This window comes from Aulonocara stuartgranti (assembly GCF_965226115.1).
Source record: "Aulonocara stuartgranti genome assembly, chromosome: 18".
NCBI lineage: Eukaryota > Metazoa > Chordata > Actinopteri > Cichliformes > Cichlidae > Aulonocara > Aulonocara stuartgranti.
Genome location: NC_138954.1, coordinates 15,974,499 through 15,987,668, shown reverse-complemented (window position 1 = coordinate 15,987,668; position 13,170 = coordinate 15,974,499). Strand labels below are relative to the sequence as shown.

Below are 13,170 nucleotides of genomic sequence, written 5' to 3'. Positions count from 1 at the left end.
TGTGTGTGTGTGTGTGTGTGTGTGTGTGTGTGTGTGTGCGAGGTCAGAATTGGGGAAGATTCAGATAGAAAAATCAGAACACGTTTTATAAAGGACAATCAGTTCTAAGCAAGGAAAAGGTCATCATGCAGTATTCTATCACATGTAAACTTATATCACTAAAAGCTTATACTGGCTACTTAGTACAATTTTCCATTGACAATAATCAACACAGGATAGCTAAGGAATCAGAACATAAATATAATGAACATAATCTAGAAAAACACCAAAATAAAAGAAACCGAAAAAGCTGGGTCAAAATTACCCAGAACAGTGACAGTTTTCTTCTTAGTTATAATTTACTTGAACACTGACTGACTGTTCCTAAACAATTCTGGTAAAAAATAAACCAGAATCACGCATCTAGTGTCAACAGCATGCAATGCCATTGACCCCTCAAAACTTTATTTTTCTTACTTATGATTAACTAGAGTGATATTTGTTGCCAGTGTGCACTCATTGCTCCACAATCTCTTCATACCTGCTGTCATAGAGCTGTTAACATAAACATAATATCACTGCAGGCTACAGTATGTTCTTTTGGATTTCGAAAGAGGGGAATCTCTAGGACAATTGGAAAATCGTGTCCTCAATTGATACTTAAGTACATTTTTTTTTTTTTTTAGTAAACAATTCCAAACAAATTCGCAGAAACCTATCCTGGGGGAGGAGCAAAGGTCTGTTCATTATAGCAGGCCTGAAACTTTCCTTCAGATGAATCTGTGCTGGTTAACTGAATCAGTCATGGAGCTGCTGCTGCCGATACTTCTTGGCTTTCTTGCTTGTCTGGTCGGAGGGCTGTACCTTCTCGGAGTGTTCAGACAGCGGCGACCAGGAGAACCCCCCCTCGATAAAGGGCTCATTCCTTGGTTGGGTCATGTCTTAGAGTTTCGCAGGAACACCTTGAAGTTCCTAGAGAGAATGGAGAAGAAGCACGGTGATATATTTACAGTACAGCTGGGAGGGTTTTATATTACATTTGTCCAGGACCCTTTTTCATTTGGGGGATTCATTAAGGAGAGTCGGGACAAACTGGACGCTCGAAAGGTTGCTCTGCATCTGGCGCACAGAGTGTTTGGATATAAAGCTGTTGAAGGGTGGCACGGTATTCTCCGCATTACCAGCAACAAGCATCTGAAGGGGGAAAGTCTGCAAGAACTGACCCAGTCTTTTATGAGTAATTTGCAGAACATGATGTTGCACAACATTGGATCAGCTGCAGAGGACAGGACCTGGAAAGAAGATGGACTGTTCAGGTACAGCTACAATGTTGTTTTCAGAGCTGGATATTTGGCCTTGTTTGGCAATGTGCCACCCAAGTCAGAACAAAGTGAGGAGAAAGCCAAAGAGAAAGACAGAGCTGAATCAGAAGCTTTGTTTCAGGAGTTTCGTAAATATGACCAGCTCTTCCCCAGACTGGCGTATGGGGTCCTCCCACCGATGGAAAAGTTGGCTGCAGAGAGGTTGAAGGCATACTTCTGGGATGTTCTGTCAATACTGAAAATGAAAACCAAGGACAATATCAGTGGCTGGGTGTGGGACATACAGCAGGGTAAAGAGGAGATGGGCATCGATATGTCAATGATAAACAGATACATGTTTGTGCTTCTTTGGGCCTCTCAGAGCAACACAGGGCCTTCTTCATTCTGGCTGCTGCTCTTCCTCATGAAACACCCAGAAGCCATGAAAGCAGTGAAGGAAGAAGTGGATAAAGTTCTGAAAGAATCTGGACAGGAGGTCCGGCCTGGTGGTCCTTTGGTCTACCTGACCCGTGAAATGCTGTTGAAAACACCGATCCTGGACAGTGCTGTCGAAGAGAACCTCCGACTCACTGCTGCACCCCTCCTCACCAGGGCAGTGATAAAGGACATGACCTTCAAAATGGCTGATGGGCAAGAATATTTACTTCGCAAGGGTGACAGAATTGCAATCTTTCCCTTCAGTTCTGTCCACCATGATCCAGAGATCCATCCTGAGCCGCATTCATTCAAATATGACCGCTTCCTGAATCCAGACGGGACCAGGAAAACTGATTTTTACAAAGCAGGAAAGAAGGTAAAATATTACACCATGCCCTGGGGATCTGGGGTCTCCATGTGCCCTGGCCGTTTCTTTGCCACCAATGAGCTGAAACAGTTTGTTTTCCTCATGTTGGTCTATTTTGAACTTGAGCTGATAAATCCTGATGAGAAGATTCCTGAAACTGACCTCAGTCGATACGGATTTGGAACGATGCAACCTGTCAGAGATGTCCAGTTCAGATACAGACTCAGATATTAAGCCAATCAGATAAAAACAAAAGTCTTATCTTTAAACACCTTTTTTTGTATAATTCTTTGGATGATACATGGAGACTTATAAAATGAAGCATGGGAACACATGTATTGCAGATTTTCTGTTACATTTTCCATATCCAAATTAAGTAGAATTTTTCTGAAAATCAGTGCCAGCCGTCCATCTCCTTCTATTTATCCAGTCCAGGATTGCAGTGGAATTGGAGCCTTTTCCAGCTGTTATAGGGCAAGAGGCTGGATACACAATGGAGAGAAAACAGATTTGTTTTTTTGTTGTTAAAATTTCAGATTTTTGAATTTTTTTTTGATTCTGCTTCTGCACACTTTGTTACTCTGTGAACAAGTCTTTAATTGGAATAAGTCTACATGTGTATTGCATTTGTACTGGTCTCATTACATATGTATATCTGTGCATTTAGTCTGGTTTGTTGAGGTTAGCAAAGAGTTTCATATGGAGTTCTCTTGTTTTCTTTGATTTGATTTGTTATATTTGTTATTTCTAGGGCTTTGTATCTTCTTCAGTTTTACCCATTGCCATGCAGAACTGCACACATCTGCAAGCCACATGGTCTGTTTTGTCATTTGCATTATCTATAACTGAACTGACTCCTCCCAGGTGCCAGCTTCTTTATTTTGATAGTGCAGCAGTCAAAAGTATATAGAAAAGAGGGGAGTGATAACAGGGAAAGACACACAGCAAAGGGCCAACATTGAGCTGTATAGAATATGGTCACCTGCTCAGCCAGTGGGGTTTAATCTCGGAATTCAAAACAATAAAGTCATGACCCAAACCTTTTTTATCTCTTGTGCAGAAAATTACCCGAGTCGAACTTGTTTTCTTAATAGAATGAACTAGAACAACAGCTGATGTCAATGTCCAACCCACTTGTCCTCATTTTCCTGATACCTGCCGTCTGAGTTGTATGTTTTGAGAGAGGGGAGACAACCCCCCACCCCCACCCCCACCCCGCAAATTGCATACATATGCAATTACAAGGAGAGCATCACAAAACAAGTTAAAAAGGGTCACATATAACCAGGCTGAACAACAACAACCCAAATTCATCAAGAATCTAATATGGAATCGCGTCATACTGTATCACTGTCATCAGGTGGGGTCAATGCAAAGCAAACATAGCCTATGTTTCACCTGATGGGGTAAAATGTTGCTGTCGATCTGTGACTGTAGACATTAAAAAGTCCATAGGAAAGATGGTAGCTGATTAAACAAGTGCACACACGCATGCGCATACAGTGACATTTTATACCTTCTCCAGAACACTGTATATACTATGGCCAAAAGTTTCGATCATGATGCTGATCCAGAATTCTTCCCTTTTTATATAAAAATAAAGTAATAAAATTTTTTAAAAAAAGCAATAAATATAAAATAATGTATTTATGATGATTCAATTTTTACAATATTTAAACCGTAGAGATACAATAATTTTTCTGCTGAAGAATCATCATTTTGTTATATTTGAAATATAAATCTAATATAATCTGTATTTTCTTTAAAATACTGTGTGTGTGTGTGTGTGTGTGTGTGTGTGTGTGTGTGTGTGTGTGTGTGTGTGTGTGTGTGTGTAACCCAGTAGAGAAAACTACCTTTTGTTATTTTTTTCTTGTTTTCGTTTTGATTGTATAAATGTATTTTCATTATTTTATTTTGAAAAGAAACATTTATTTTGAAAAAAGGAAGTGTGATCCTCTAGCAAACTTTATTTTCTGTTGCTGGATCACAAGGGATAAATGCCTTTTTCATTGGTTGAAGGTGGTTTTAACCCCGTCTTCCGAAACACCAGACCATCATTTCACATGAGCTAGATCTTTTCGCACGTGGAAATAGATGAGACAGGTCACGGATAGCTCGTGCGGAATTTTCTAACATTTTGGTGAGTTTAGCCCATGGGTTTGAAAAGTTAATGTGTTAGTCTGTTGCTAAAAGTTGTTTCTTCTGTTCATACCGATTCGCGAGTGGTAATTTGCTGTTTAAAAACGGTTGAAATGCTGTTGTGGTAGGATTTGTTTAGCATACTTGAAGGATGATTGGAAAAATGTATTATCTTGCTGGTTATACCTATTAATCATAATTTCATGGTTAAAAAGAGAACAAGAAATTCATTTGTTGTTTACATGGTTAAAATAATTTCATGTATAACGAGAGATATATTCAAAGCATGCATGTAATGTATTACTGTGGTAATGTGAAAGAAATGTGAAAAGAGATAAAGAACTAAAGCTATAGCTGTGATACAAGAGAAGAAACGGAGCTGGCTGTGTACAATAATGTTAATATTGTTGTGCAGGCTAGGTTTTTTTCCCTTGTCCGTGTGGAAGGAACTAAGATTTTGGATTCCAATGGATTCTCTCCGGATGGAGATGGCGAGCCTGAGCCCAGACTGAACTTTGCAGAGGAACTTACTCTTCTTCCTCGACGGAGACTCCCAAGTGGTAACACACAAACCACAAACGAAAGAGAACAAGAACTAGACTAAGAATTTTTGACTTGACAAATGACCAAAGACAAAAAGACAATTGAATATTGAGCTCAAACGACTATTTTTGGGGTTATTTTTGTTTTGCCGGCTTCTTCTTGTTATTGTTATGGTTATTATCACTACTACTGTCAATGTGGAATTTGTGTCTTGTTTATTTCATTTTTGTGCAAAATAATAACTGTTGCTGCTCAAATTCCTGTCTCCAGCCATTTCATTCTGCATTCGCCTCGCTTTCTATTGTAGCCCTGCCGAACCTAGCAACTGGTCCGTAGTTTGGCTGTCCTAAACTATTTAAAATGAGTCAGTGGTTACAGTAAGTCTTGGCGAGCCAGCCAGGAGGCTTTTTCTCATGTGATTACAAGTATATAACGCACCCCAAATGGACCGTCTTGTTGAACGTGAATCTGTTAAAGTCCCAAATTCGGTGATCGTGAGCGAAATAGCTGGAGATGAGCAAATTGATGAGGTGACTGAATTCCTAAAACAGTATGGGTCAATCTCAAGAGTCTTAAAGGTAGATGATGGTAAATCTGAGTTTATCTCGAGTGTTGTTGTTGAGTACAATTCAGGTACTGCTGTTGATGCTCTTGAGCCGTTACCTTACAACCACATATCCGATAGCGGGGTTAAGTATAGAATACAGTCTCTTGCAAGCGTATACACGCGATGTGTGGGGAATGATACAACCAAGTCATATCTCACTGAGTTAAAAAACCTAGCCAAAATGAGCGGCCGAGGGTTTGCAGATGTTCTGAAAGACATGATGTCACAGATAGCTGAATCAATCAAAGAGCCTGAACATGATCAATCAGAGCGAATTGACTTACCTGAATCTCCCTTGGCTGAGTTTCAGCCTTCAGCTGTTGAACCCAGTGTTGATGGTGCACAGCAATCGAACCAGTCAAATCACACTGCAAGAAACCCAGCTCATAGTATACCCACCATACCTGCACCTGATTTAAACCCTCCTGAGGTGCAGCGTGTAGTAGTTGAGCACATTGTGAGAAGAGATCATCATTCAGTGCAACATTTTTCACAAAAACTCAGAGCTTTTTCTGGCAAGGACCCCCGGCCAACCTATGAGCCAGATTATGATACTTGGCGTTCCAGTGCTGAACTAATCTTGAGTGACACTTCCATGTCGCAACTGCAACAATCGCGAAAGATTCTTGAGTCTCTCTTACCCCCGGCAGCTGACGTAGTTAAGCACTTGAACCCAGACAGCTCACCTGCAGACTACCTTCAAATGTTGGATTCTGCCTATGGGACAGTTCAAGATGGTGGAGAGCTTTACGCCAAATTTCTTGACACCTTCCAAAATCCAGGTGAGAAACCGTCGTCATACGTACAACGCCTTCAGGTAGCTTTAACTCACACTGTAAAACGGGGTGGTGCTTTAAGCAATGATGTTGACAGACTCCTTGTCACGCAGTTCTGTCGTGGTTGCTGGGATGATTCCCTTTTAAACGCACTTCAACTAAAACAAAAACGGATAAACCCCCCATCTTTTCCTGAGTTGCTTCTCTTATTACGCACAGAAGAAGACCAAAATGCTACCAAAACAATGCGAATGAAGCAACATTTGAACATCACGAAACAAAAAGCGACATACCACCTCCAAACAGTCAAAGGCTGCTTAGACGAAAATGAAGACACAACCACCTTAAGCTCAATTAAAGAACTCTCAAAGCAAGTTGCAGAGCTCCAGGCCCAACTGGTGCAGCTGACCGCGAAATCAAAAGCGCAGAATTCCAGATATGCCTCCCATACCAAGTCTAAAGAAAACCGAAAGCCAGACAAAGTGAGCAAGGAGCCCTCAGAACGAACAGTTAAAACTCAAAGTACCCCACCCAAACCGTGGTACTGTTTCCAATGTGGAGAAGATGGCCACATCAAGCCAAACTGCGAAAATGAACCAAACCCAGCCCTAGTTGCTGAAAAGCGCAAACTGTTTAAAGAGAAACAGAGGAAATGGGAGGTTGAGAACCCTCCAGCCACTAAGGAACAGTTAAACTGAAAACAGTCTCTATTGCGGGGCAAATGGAGACTGCAGCCAGGCGATCATGTCCCACTAAGTACATGCAACATGCTAACTGTAAGCAATCTGTCACTAAGCCACAGGAGTATAGTCTGCCAAAAGGGTTGGTTGGCTCTAAATGCACAGCAGTAGTTAGCATTTCTGGCGTTAATGTAAATTGTCTCCTGGACTCAGGGTCACAAGTGACCACAGTCGCTGAGTCGTTCTACAAACAGAACTTTCCAGATCAAAATCTTAACCCACTCTATGATCTTTTGGAAGTGGAGGGTGCTGCAGGTCAGCCCGTCCCCTATTTGGGTTATATAGAGACATGCATTACTTTTCCAAAAGACTTCTTAGATGCAGAGATGGACATACCAACCTTAGCTCTTGTTGTTCCAGACACTCATCCAAACAGTCAGACCCCAGTGTTGGTGGGAACAAACACGCTTGATGTCCTTTATGAAAAATTTTTGGACCTTAAGACTTCTGACTACTTACCTAGTCCTTGCGGGTTTAGAGCCCTGTTGAAAACTCTAGAACTAAGACATACACAGAACAAAGATGGGAGCATTGGGTTAGTTACCCTGTCAGGCAAGGCTACAGTTGTAGTTCCAGCAGGCCAAACAGTAGTTTTAGAGGGATCTGCTAACGTTCATTGTACTGCAGCAGACACGTGTGCCATAGTTGAACACCCCTCTCAGTCTTCCTTGCCTGGTGGCCTTTGTGTTAAAACTTGCTTGATAACACTTCCTTCCCGAGCTCCACACAAAGTGCCTGTTATGATTACAAATGAAACAGAACAAGATGTTACTATCCCGTCTACTTGTGTCATTGCAGAGCTGGGAGCTTTCCATTGTATCATGTCCCAGCATAATGTCACCAGTGTTAATGAGTCAGCCACAAGTAAGACACCGCTGAATTTCAATTTTGGTGACTCTCTGATTCCACATGAATGGAAAGAGAGGATAACCAAGCAACTCAATGACATTCCGGAAGTATTCGCTTTTCATGATCTTGACTTTGGGTGTACGAACAAGGTGAAACATTCCATCAAGCTTAATGATCCGACTCCCTTCAAGCACCGTGCACGCCCTATACACCCTCAAGATCTTGAGGCTGTCCGGAAACACCTGCAGGAGCTGCTTGCTGCAGGTGTGATAAGAGAGTCTCAATCACCTTTCTCGTCTCCCATTGTTGTGGTGAGAAAGCGGAACAATGATGTGCGTCTATGTATAGACTTTCGCAAGCTGAACTTGCAAACAATAAAAGACTCTTACGCACTTCCAAATCTGGAAGAGACATTCTCTGCCCTTTCAGGATCCAGGTGGTTCACGGTCCTCGATCTGAAATCTGGGTATTACCAGATAGAAGTTGAGGAGGCAGACAAAGAAAAGACCGCGTTTGTGACACCGCTTGGGTTCTGGGAGTTTAACCGCATGCCGCAGGGCATAACCAACGCCCCAAGCACCTTCCAGCGGCTGATGGAGCGCTGTGTTGGTGATATGAACTTACATGAAGTGCTCGTCTTTTTAGATGATCTCATCATCTTCTCAGATAGTTTGGAAGAACACGAACGCCGACTTATGCGGGTACTCCATCGCCTTAAAGAGTATGGCCTGAAGTTATCGCTGGAAAAATGTAAATTTTTCCAAACCACAGTTCGGTATCTTGGGCATGTAATCTCTGAAAGCGGAGTTGAGACGGATCCCGAAAAGATTCAGGCCCTAAAGACCTGGCCACGGCCCAAGAATCTCAAAGAACTAAGATCTTTCCTGGGGTTCTCGGGGTACTACAGACGTTTTGTAAAAGGGTACTCGTCCATAGTACGCCCACTCAATGACCTCACTCGTGGTTACCCACCACTACGTAAGAAATCAAAGTCCAAAGAACCCAACCAGACCTACTTTGATCCCAAACTGCCATTTGAGGACCGATGGACCGCAGAGTGTCAAAAAGCTTTTGGCTCCATCATTGAAAAGCTAACGTCAGCCCCCGTCTTAGGCTTTGCAGACTCGAAGCTGCCTTATGTGCTCCATACCGATGCCAGTACTACTGGCTTAGGTGCAGCACTCTACCAGGAGCAGGAGGGTCAGCTCAGAGCCATAGCTTTTGCCAGTCGTGGGTTATCAAGAAGTGAAGCACGATATCCAGCCCACAAGTTGGAATTTTTAGCACTCAAATGGGCAGTGACTGAAAAGTTTCACGATTATTTGTATGGTGGTCAGTTCACTGTGGTTACAGATAGTAACCCACTCACATACATATTGACCTCTGCTAAGTTAGATGCCACTGGCTATAGGTGGCTTGCCGCTTTATCTAACTACAACTTTAAGTTACAGTATAGAGCGGGCAAGCACAACCTAGACGCAGATGGGTTGTCTAGACGTCCTCATGGAGAACTCGTAAATGATGTCCAGTCCAGGAAAGAGCAGGAGCGTGTAAGCCAATTTGTAGAGCGTCACCTAGCTGACACTGACACCACTGACACCATAAAGCTTGTAGATAGTGATGTTGTCCAAGCAATCTGTCAAAATCACCTTGTAAAAGTCAGTGATGATTGTCAGGATAGTGGTGTTACACTTGTAGAATCGCTTACCCTCTCAGCTGACGCGATTCCAGACATCTATGTTTCAGAAGAACATCATGGCTTACCAACCATCCCTGCCTTGTCCCAATCAGAAATTAAGGATAAGCAGAGAGCAGACTCGACAATCAGCCAAGTTATCAAACAAATCGAACATGGTCAGACACCTCCACCGACTGTTAGAAAAGAACTCCCAGATCTCCCTCTTTTGCTTAGGGAACTCAATCGGTTGGAAATGCACAATGAGGTGTTATACAGAAAAAGACAAGATGGAGACCAGGTGACCCACCAGCTTGTTCTTCCTGAGGAGCTCAGAGCTTCAGTGCTCCAAAGTTTGCATGATGACATGGGCCACTTAGGTATCGACAGAACCCTTGATCTGGTCAGAACCCGATTCTATTGGCCACGCATGGCGACACAGGTTGAGCAGAAAGTGAAAACATGTGATCGTTGTATACGGAGAAAGAGTCCCCCTGAAAAAGCAGCTAGACTGGTCAACATAACAACAACCAGACCTTTAGAACTCGTCTGTATGGATTTTCTCAGTCTAGAACCAGACAGTAGCAACACACGGGATATCCTTGTGATAACCGATCATTTCACTAAGTTTGCCCTCGCGTTGCCCACCTCTAATCAAAAGTCACGAACGGTCGCCAGGTGCCTGTGGGACCAGTTCATTGTCCACTACGGCATACCCGAGCGCCTGCACAGCGATCAGGGTCCTGATTTCGAGGCAAAACTGATAAAAGATCTGTGTGAGATCTCTGGGATAAAGAAAATAAGAACTACCCCGTACCACCCACGTGGTAACCCTACTGAACGATTTAATAGAACACTACTTAGTATGTTAGGAACACTGGAATCCAAACAAAAGTCTCACTGGAAAGACTATGTTATGCCATTAGTACATGCATACAATTGCACCCGTAGTGATGCAACAGGGTTTACACCCTACGAGTTGATGTTTGGCAGAAAACCCAGATTAGCTGTTGATCTTGCATATGGACTTCCTCTCAGCAAAGATCAAAAAGTGACACATTCGCAATATGCTGAAAGTCTCAAGAAACGGCTAGAGGAAAGCTATAGGTTAGCTTCTCAAACCGCACAAAAAGTGGCAGACAAGAATAAGGCCAGATTTGATCGCAAAATAACTGTTTCAGAACTTGAACCTGGGGACCGGGTTTTAGTTAGAAACGTGCGGCTGCGTGGCAAGCATAAACTTGCTGATAAATGGGAGGCAGACATCCATGTGGTAGTCAAACGTGCAGGCGACCTACCCGTTTATACTGTTAAACCCGAGTCCAAGCAAGGTCCCTCCCGAACTTTACACAGAGACCTGTTGCTTCCCTGCAGTTTCCTCCCGGTTGCCACCGCAGACACATCTGAGCCACAGCAGGTTCACCGTCCTAAAACGCGTCAAACTGTTGTCACAGAAAGCAATGAGGATGAAGAATCAATGGAACTTGACAATGAACTTTTCATTCAATGGGTTGATGATTCCCCATGTGAAGAAATAACCAGATTTACTACTGTACATGAATATCCAAAACCTTCTCATGAACCAGACATTACAAACTTACCTGATTGTGACCTTTCTGAAATTGCTAGCAACAAGGAGCTGAATATGGATAAAGATGCAAGCAAAGACGAACTTACCAATCATGTGCTTGTTGAAAACTTACCAGATGGAGATGAGATTGGAATTGACGATCCTGTGGACAATGGAACGGGAACCGTATTGGATGAATCACCTGAGAATTTGGTTAAAGAACCAGGAAACCAGCCTGTTAACTCACCTGATGAGATGGACAGTTGTGATCCCATTACAACTCAACCAGTAAGACAGTCAACAAGAATCAGACATCCACCTAAAAGACTTGATTATCCTGATTTAGGAAACCCTCTAGTTACTGTTGTGAAATCACTTTTCCAGGGTTTGAGCATAGCCTTTTCTGAGTCCCTAAACAGTACAGAGGGATAGTACTGGCTACACATGCAACGAGACGTGCATGACATTTAGCTGGGGAGAGTGTAACCCAGTAGAGAAAACTACCTTTTGTTATTTTTTTCTTGTTTTCGTTTTGATTGTATAAATGTATTTTCATTATTTTATTTTGAAAAGAAACATTTATTTTGAAAAAAGGAAGTGTGATCCTCTAGCAAACTTTATTTTCTGTTGCTGGATCACAAGGGATAAATGCCTTTTTCATTGGTTGAAGGTGGTTTTAACCCCGTCTTCCGAAACACCAGACCATCATTTCACATGAGCTAGATCTTTTCGCACGTGGAAATAGATGAGACAGGTCACGGATAGCTCGTGCGGAATTTTCTAACATTTTGGTGAGTTTAGCCCATGGGTTTGAAAAGTTAATGTGTTAGTCTGTTGCTAAAAGTTGTTTCTTCTGTTCATACCGATTCGCGAGTGGTAATTTGCTGTTTAAAAACGGTTGAAATGCTGTTGTGGTAGGATTTGTTTAGCATACTTGAAGGATGATTGGAAAAATGTATTATCTTGCTGGTTATACCTATTAATCATAATTTCATGGTTAAAAAGAGAACAAGAAATTCATTTGTTGTTTACATGGTTAAAATAATTTCATGTATAACGAGAGATATATTCAAAGCATGCATGTAATGTATTACTGTGGTAATGTGAAAGAAATGTGAAAAGAGATAAAGAACTAAAGCTATAGCTGTGATACAAGAGAAGAAACGGAGCTGGCTGTGTACAATAATGTTAATATTGTTGTGCAGGCTAGGTTTTTTTCCCTTGTCCGTGTGGAAGGAACTAAGATTTTGGATTCCAATGGATTCTCTCCGGATGGAGATGGCGAGCCTGAGCCCAGACTGAACTTTGCAGAGGAACTTACTCTTCTTCCTCGACGGAGACTCCCAAGTGGTAACACACAAACCACAAACGAAAGAGAACAAGAACTAGACTAAGAATTTTTGACTTGACAAATGACCAAAGACAAAAAGACAATTGAATATTGAGCTCAAACGACTATTTTTGGGGTTATTTTTGTTTTGCCGGCTTCTTCTTGTTATTGTTATGGTTATTATCACTACTACTGTCAATGTGGAATTTGTGTCTTGTTTATTTCATTTTTGTGCAAAATAATAACTGTTGCTGCTCAAATTCCTGTCTCCAGCCATTTCATTCTGCATTCGCCTCGCTTTCTATTGTAGCCCTGCCGAACCTAGCAACTGGTCCGTAGTTTGGCTGTCCTAAACTATTTAAAATGAGTCAGTGGTTACATGTGTGTGTGTGTTTGAATATCGTAATTATAATAAGAGCTACAAACCTCTGACACCCTTACCCAGTTAGCTAGCGGCTAATGACTACCACTACTTCTGTAGTTAATAAAAGGACAGGTAATGTTTTGTTGCTCTGTCGCTCAGTGCACATACAACAATGCTCATTTGTTTCAATTCATCAGTTGCCACAAGAGAACTTAACCACGTGTACATAACAAACGAATACTCCTGTGGGCTGTAGACTATAGTCAGTGTTGGGAAGGTTACTTTTAAAATGTATTACACGACAGATTATAGAATACATGCCCCAAAATGTATTCTCAGGGCTCTAGACTAACTTTTTGACATGGGCGCACCGGTACGCCTAACTTTAAAAATTTAGGCGTACCGGCACAAAAGTTAGGCGCACTCAAATTTTTCAACCGCATCGCTTAACACCGCAGTTTTACATGTGCACTTTCTTTGGGGGGGGGG

At 42.1% G+C, this 13,170-nt stretch overlaps 1 protein-coding gene across 1 annotated transcript; it reads left to right on the top strand.

The window, feature by feature from the left end:
- Positions 1-481: 481 nt before the first annotated feature.
- On the top strand, positions 482-2,329 carry LOC309693636 (7-alpha-hydroxycholest-4-en-3-one 12-alpha-hydroxylase-like). Its single transcript, XM_082513056.1, has one exon. The coding sequence runs from the start codon at positions 754-756 to the stop codon at positions 2,317-2,319; it is 1,566 nt and encodes a 521-aa protein (XP_082369182.1). The 5' UTR covers positions 482-753; the 3' UTR covers positions 2,320-2,329.
- The last annotated feature ends 10,841 nt before the right edge of the window (positions 2,330-13,170 follow it).

Bases quoted from the DNA above. Each gene is read 5' to 3' on its own strand.
- LOC309693636 (XM_082513056.1), top strand. From the start codon at position 754: ATGAATCTGTGCTGGTTAACTGAATCAGTCATGGAGCTGCTGCTGCCG.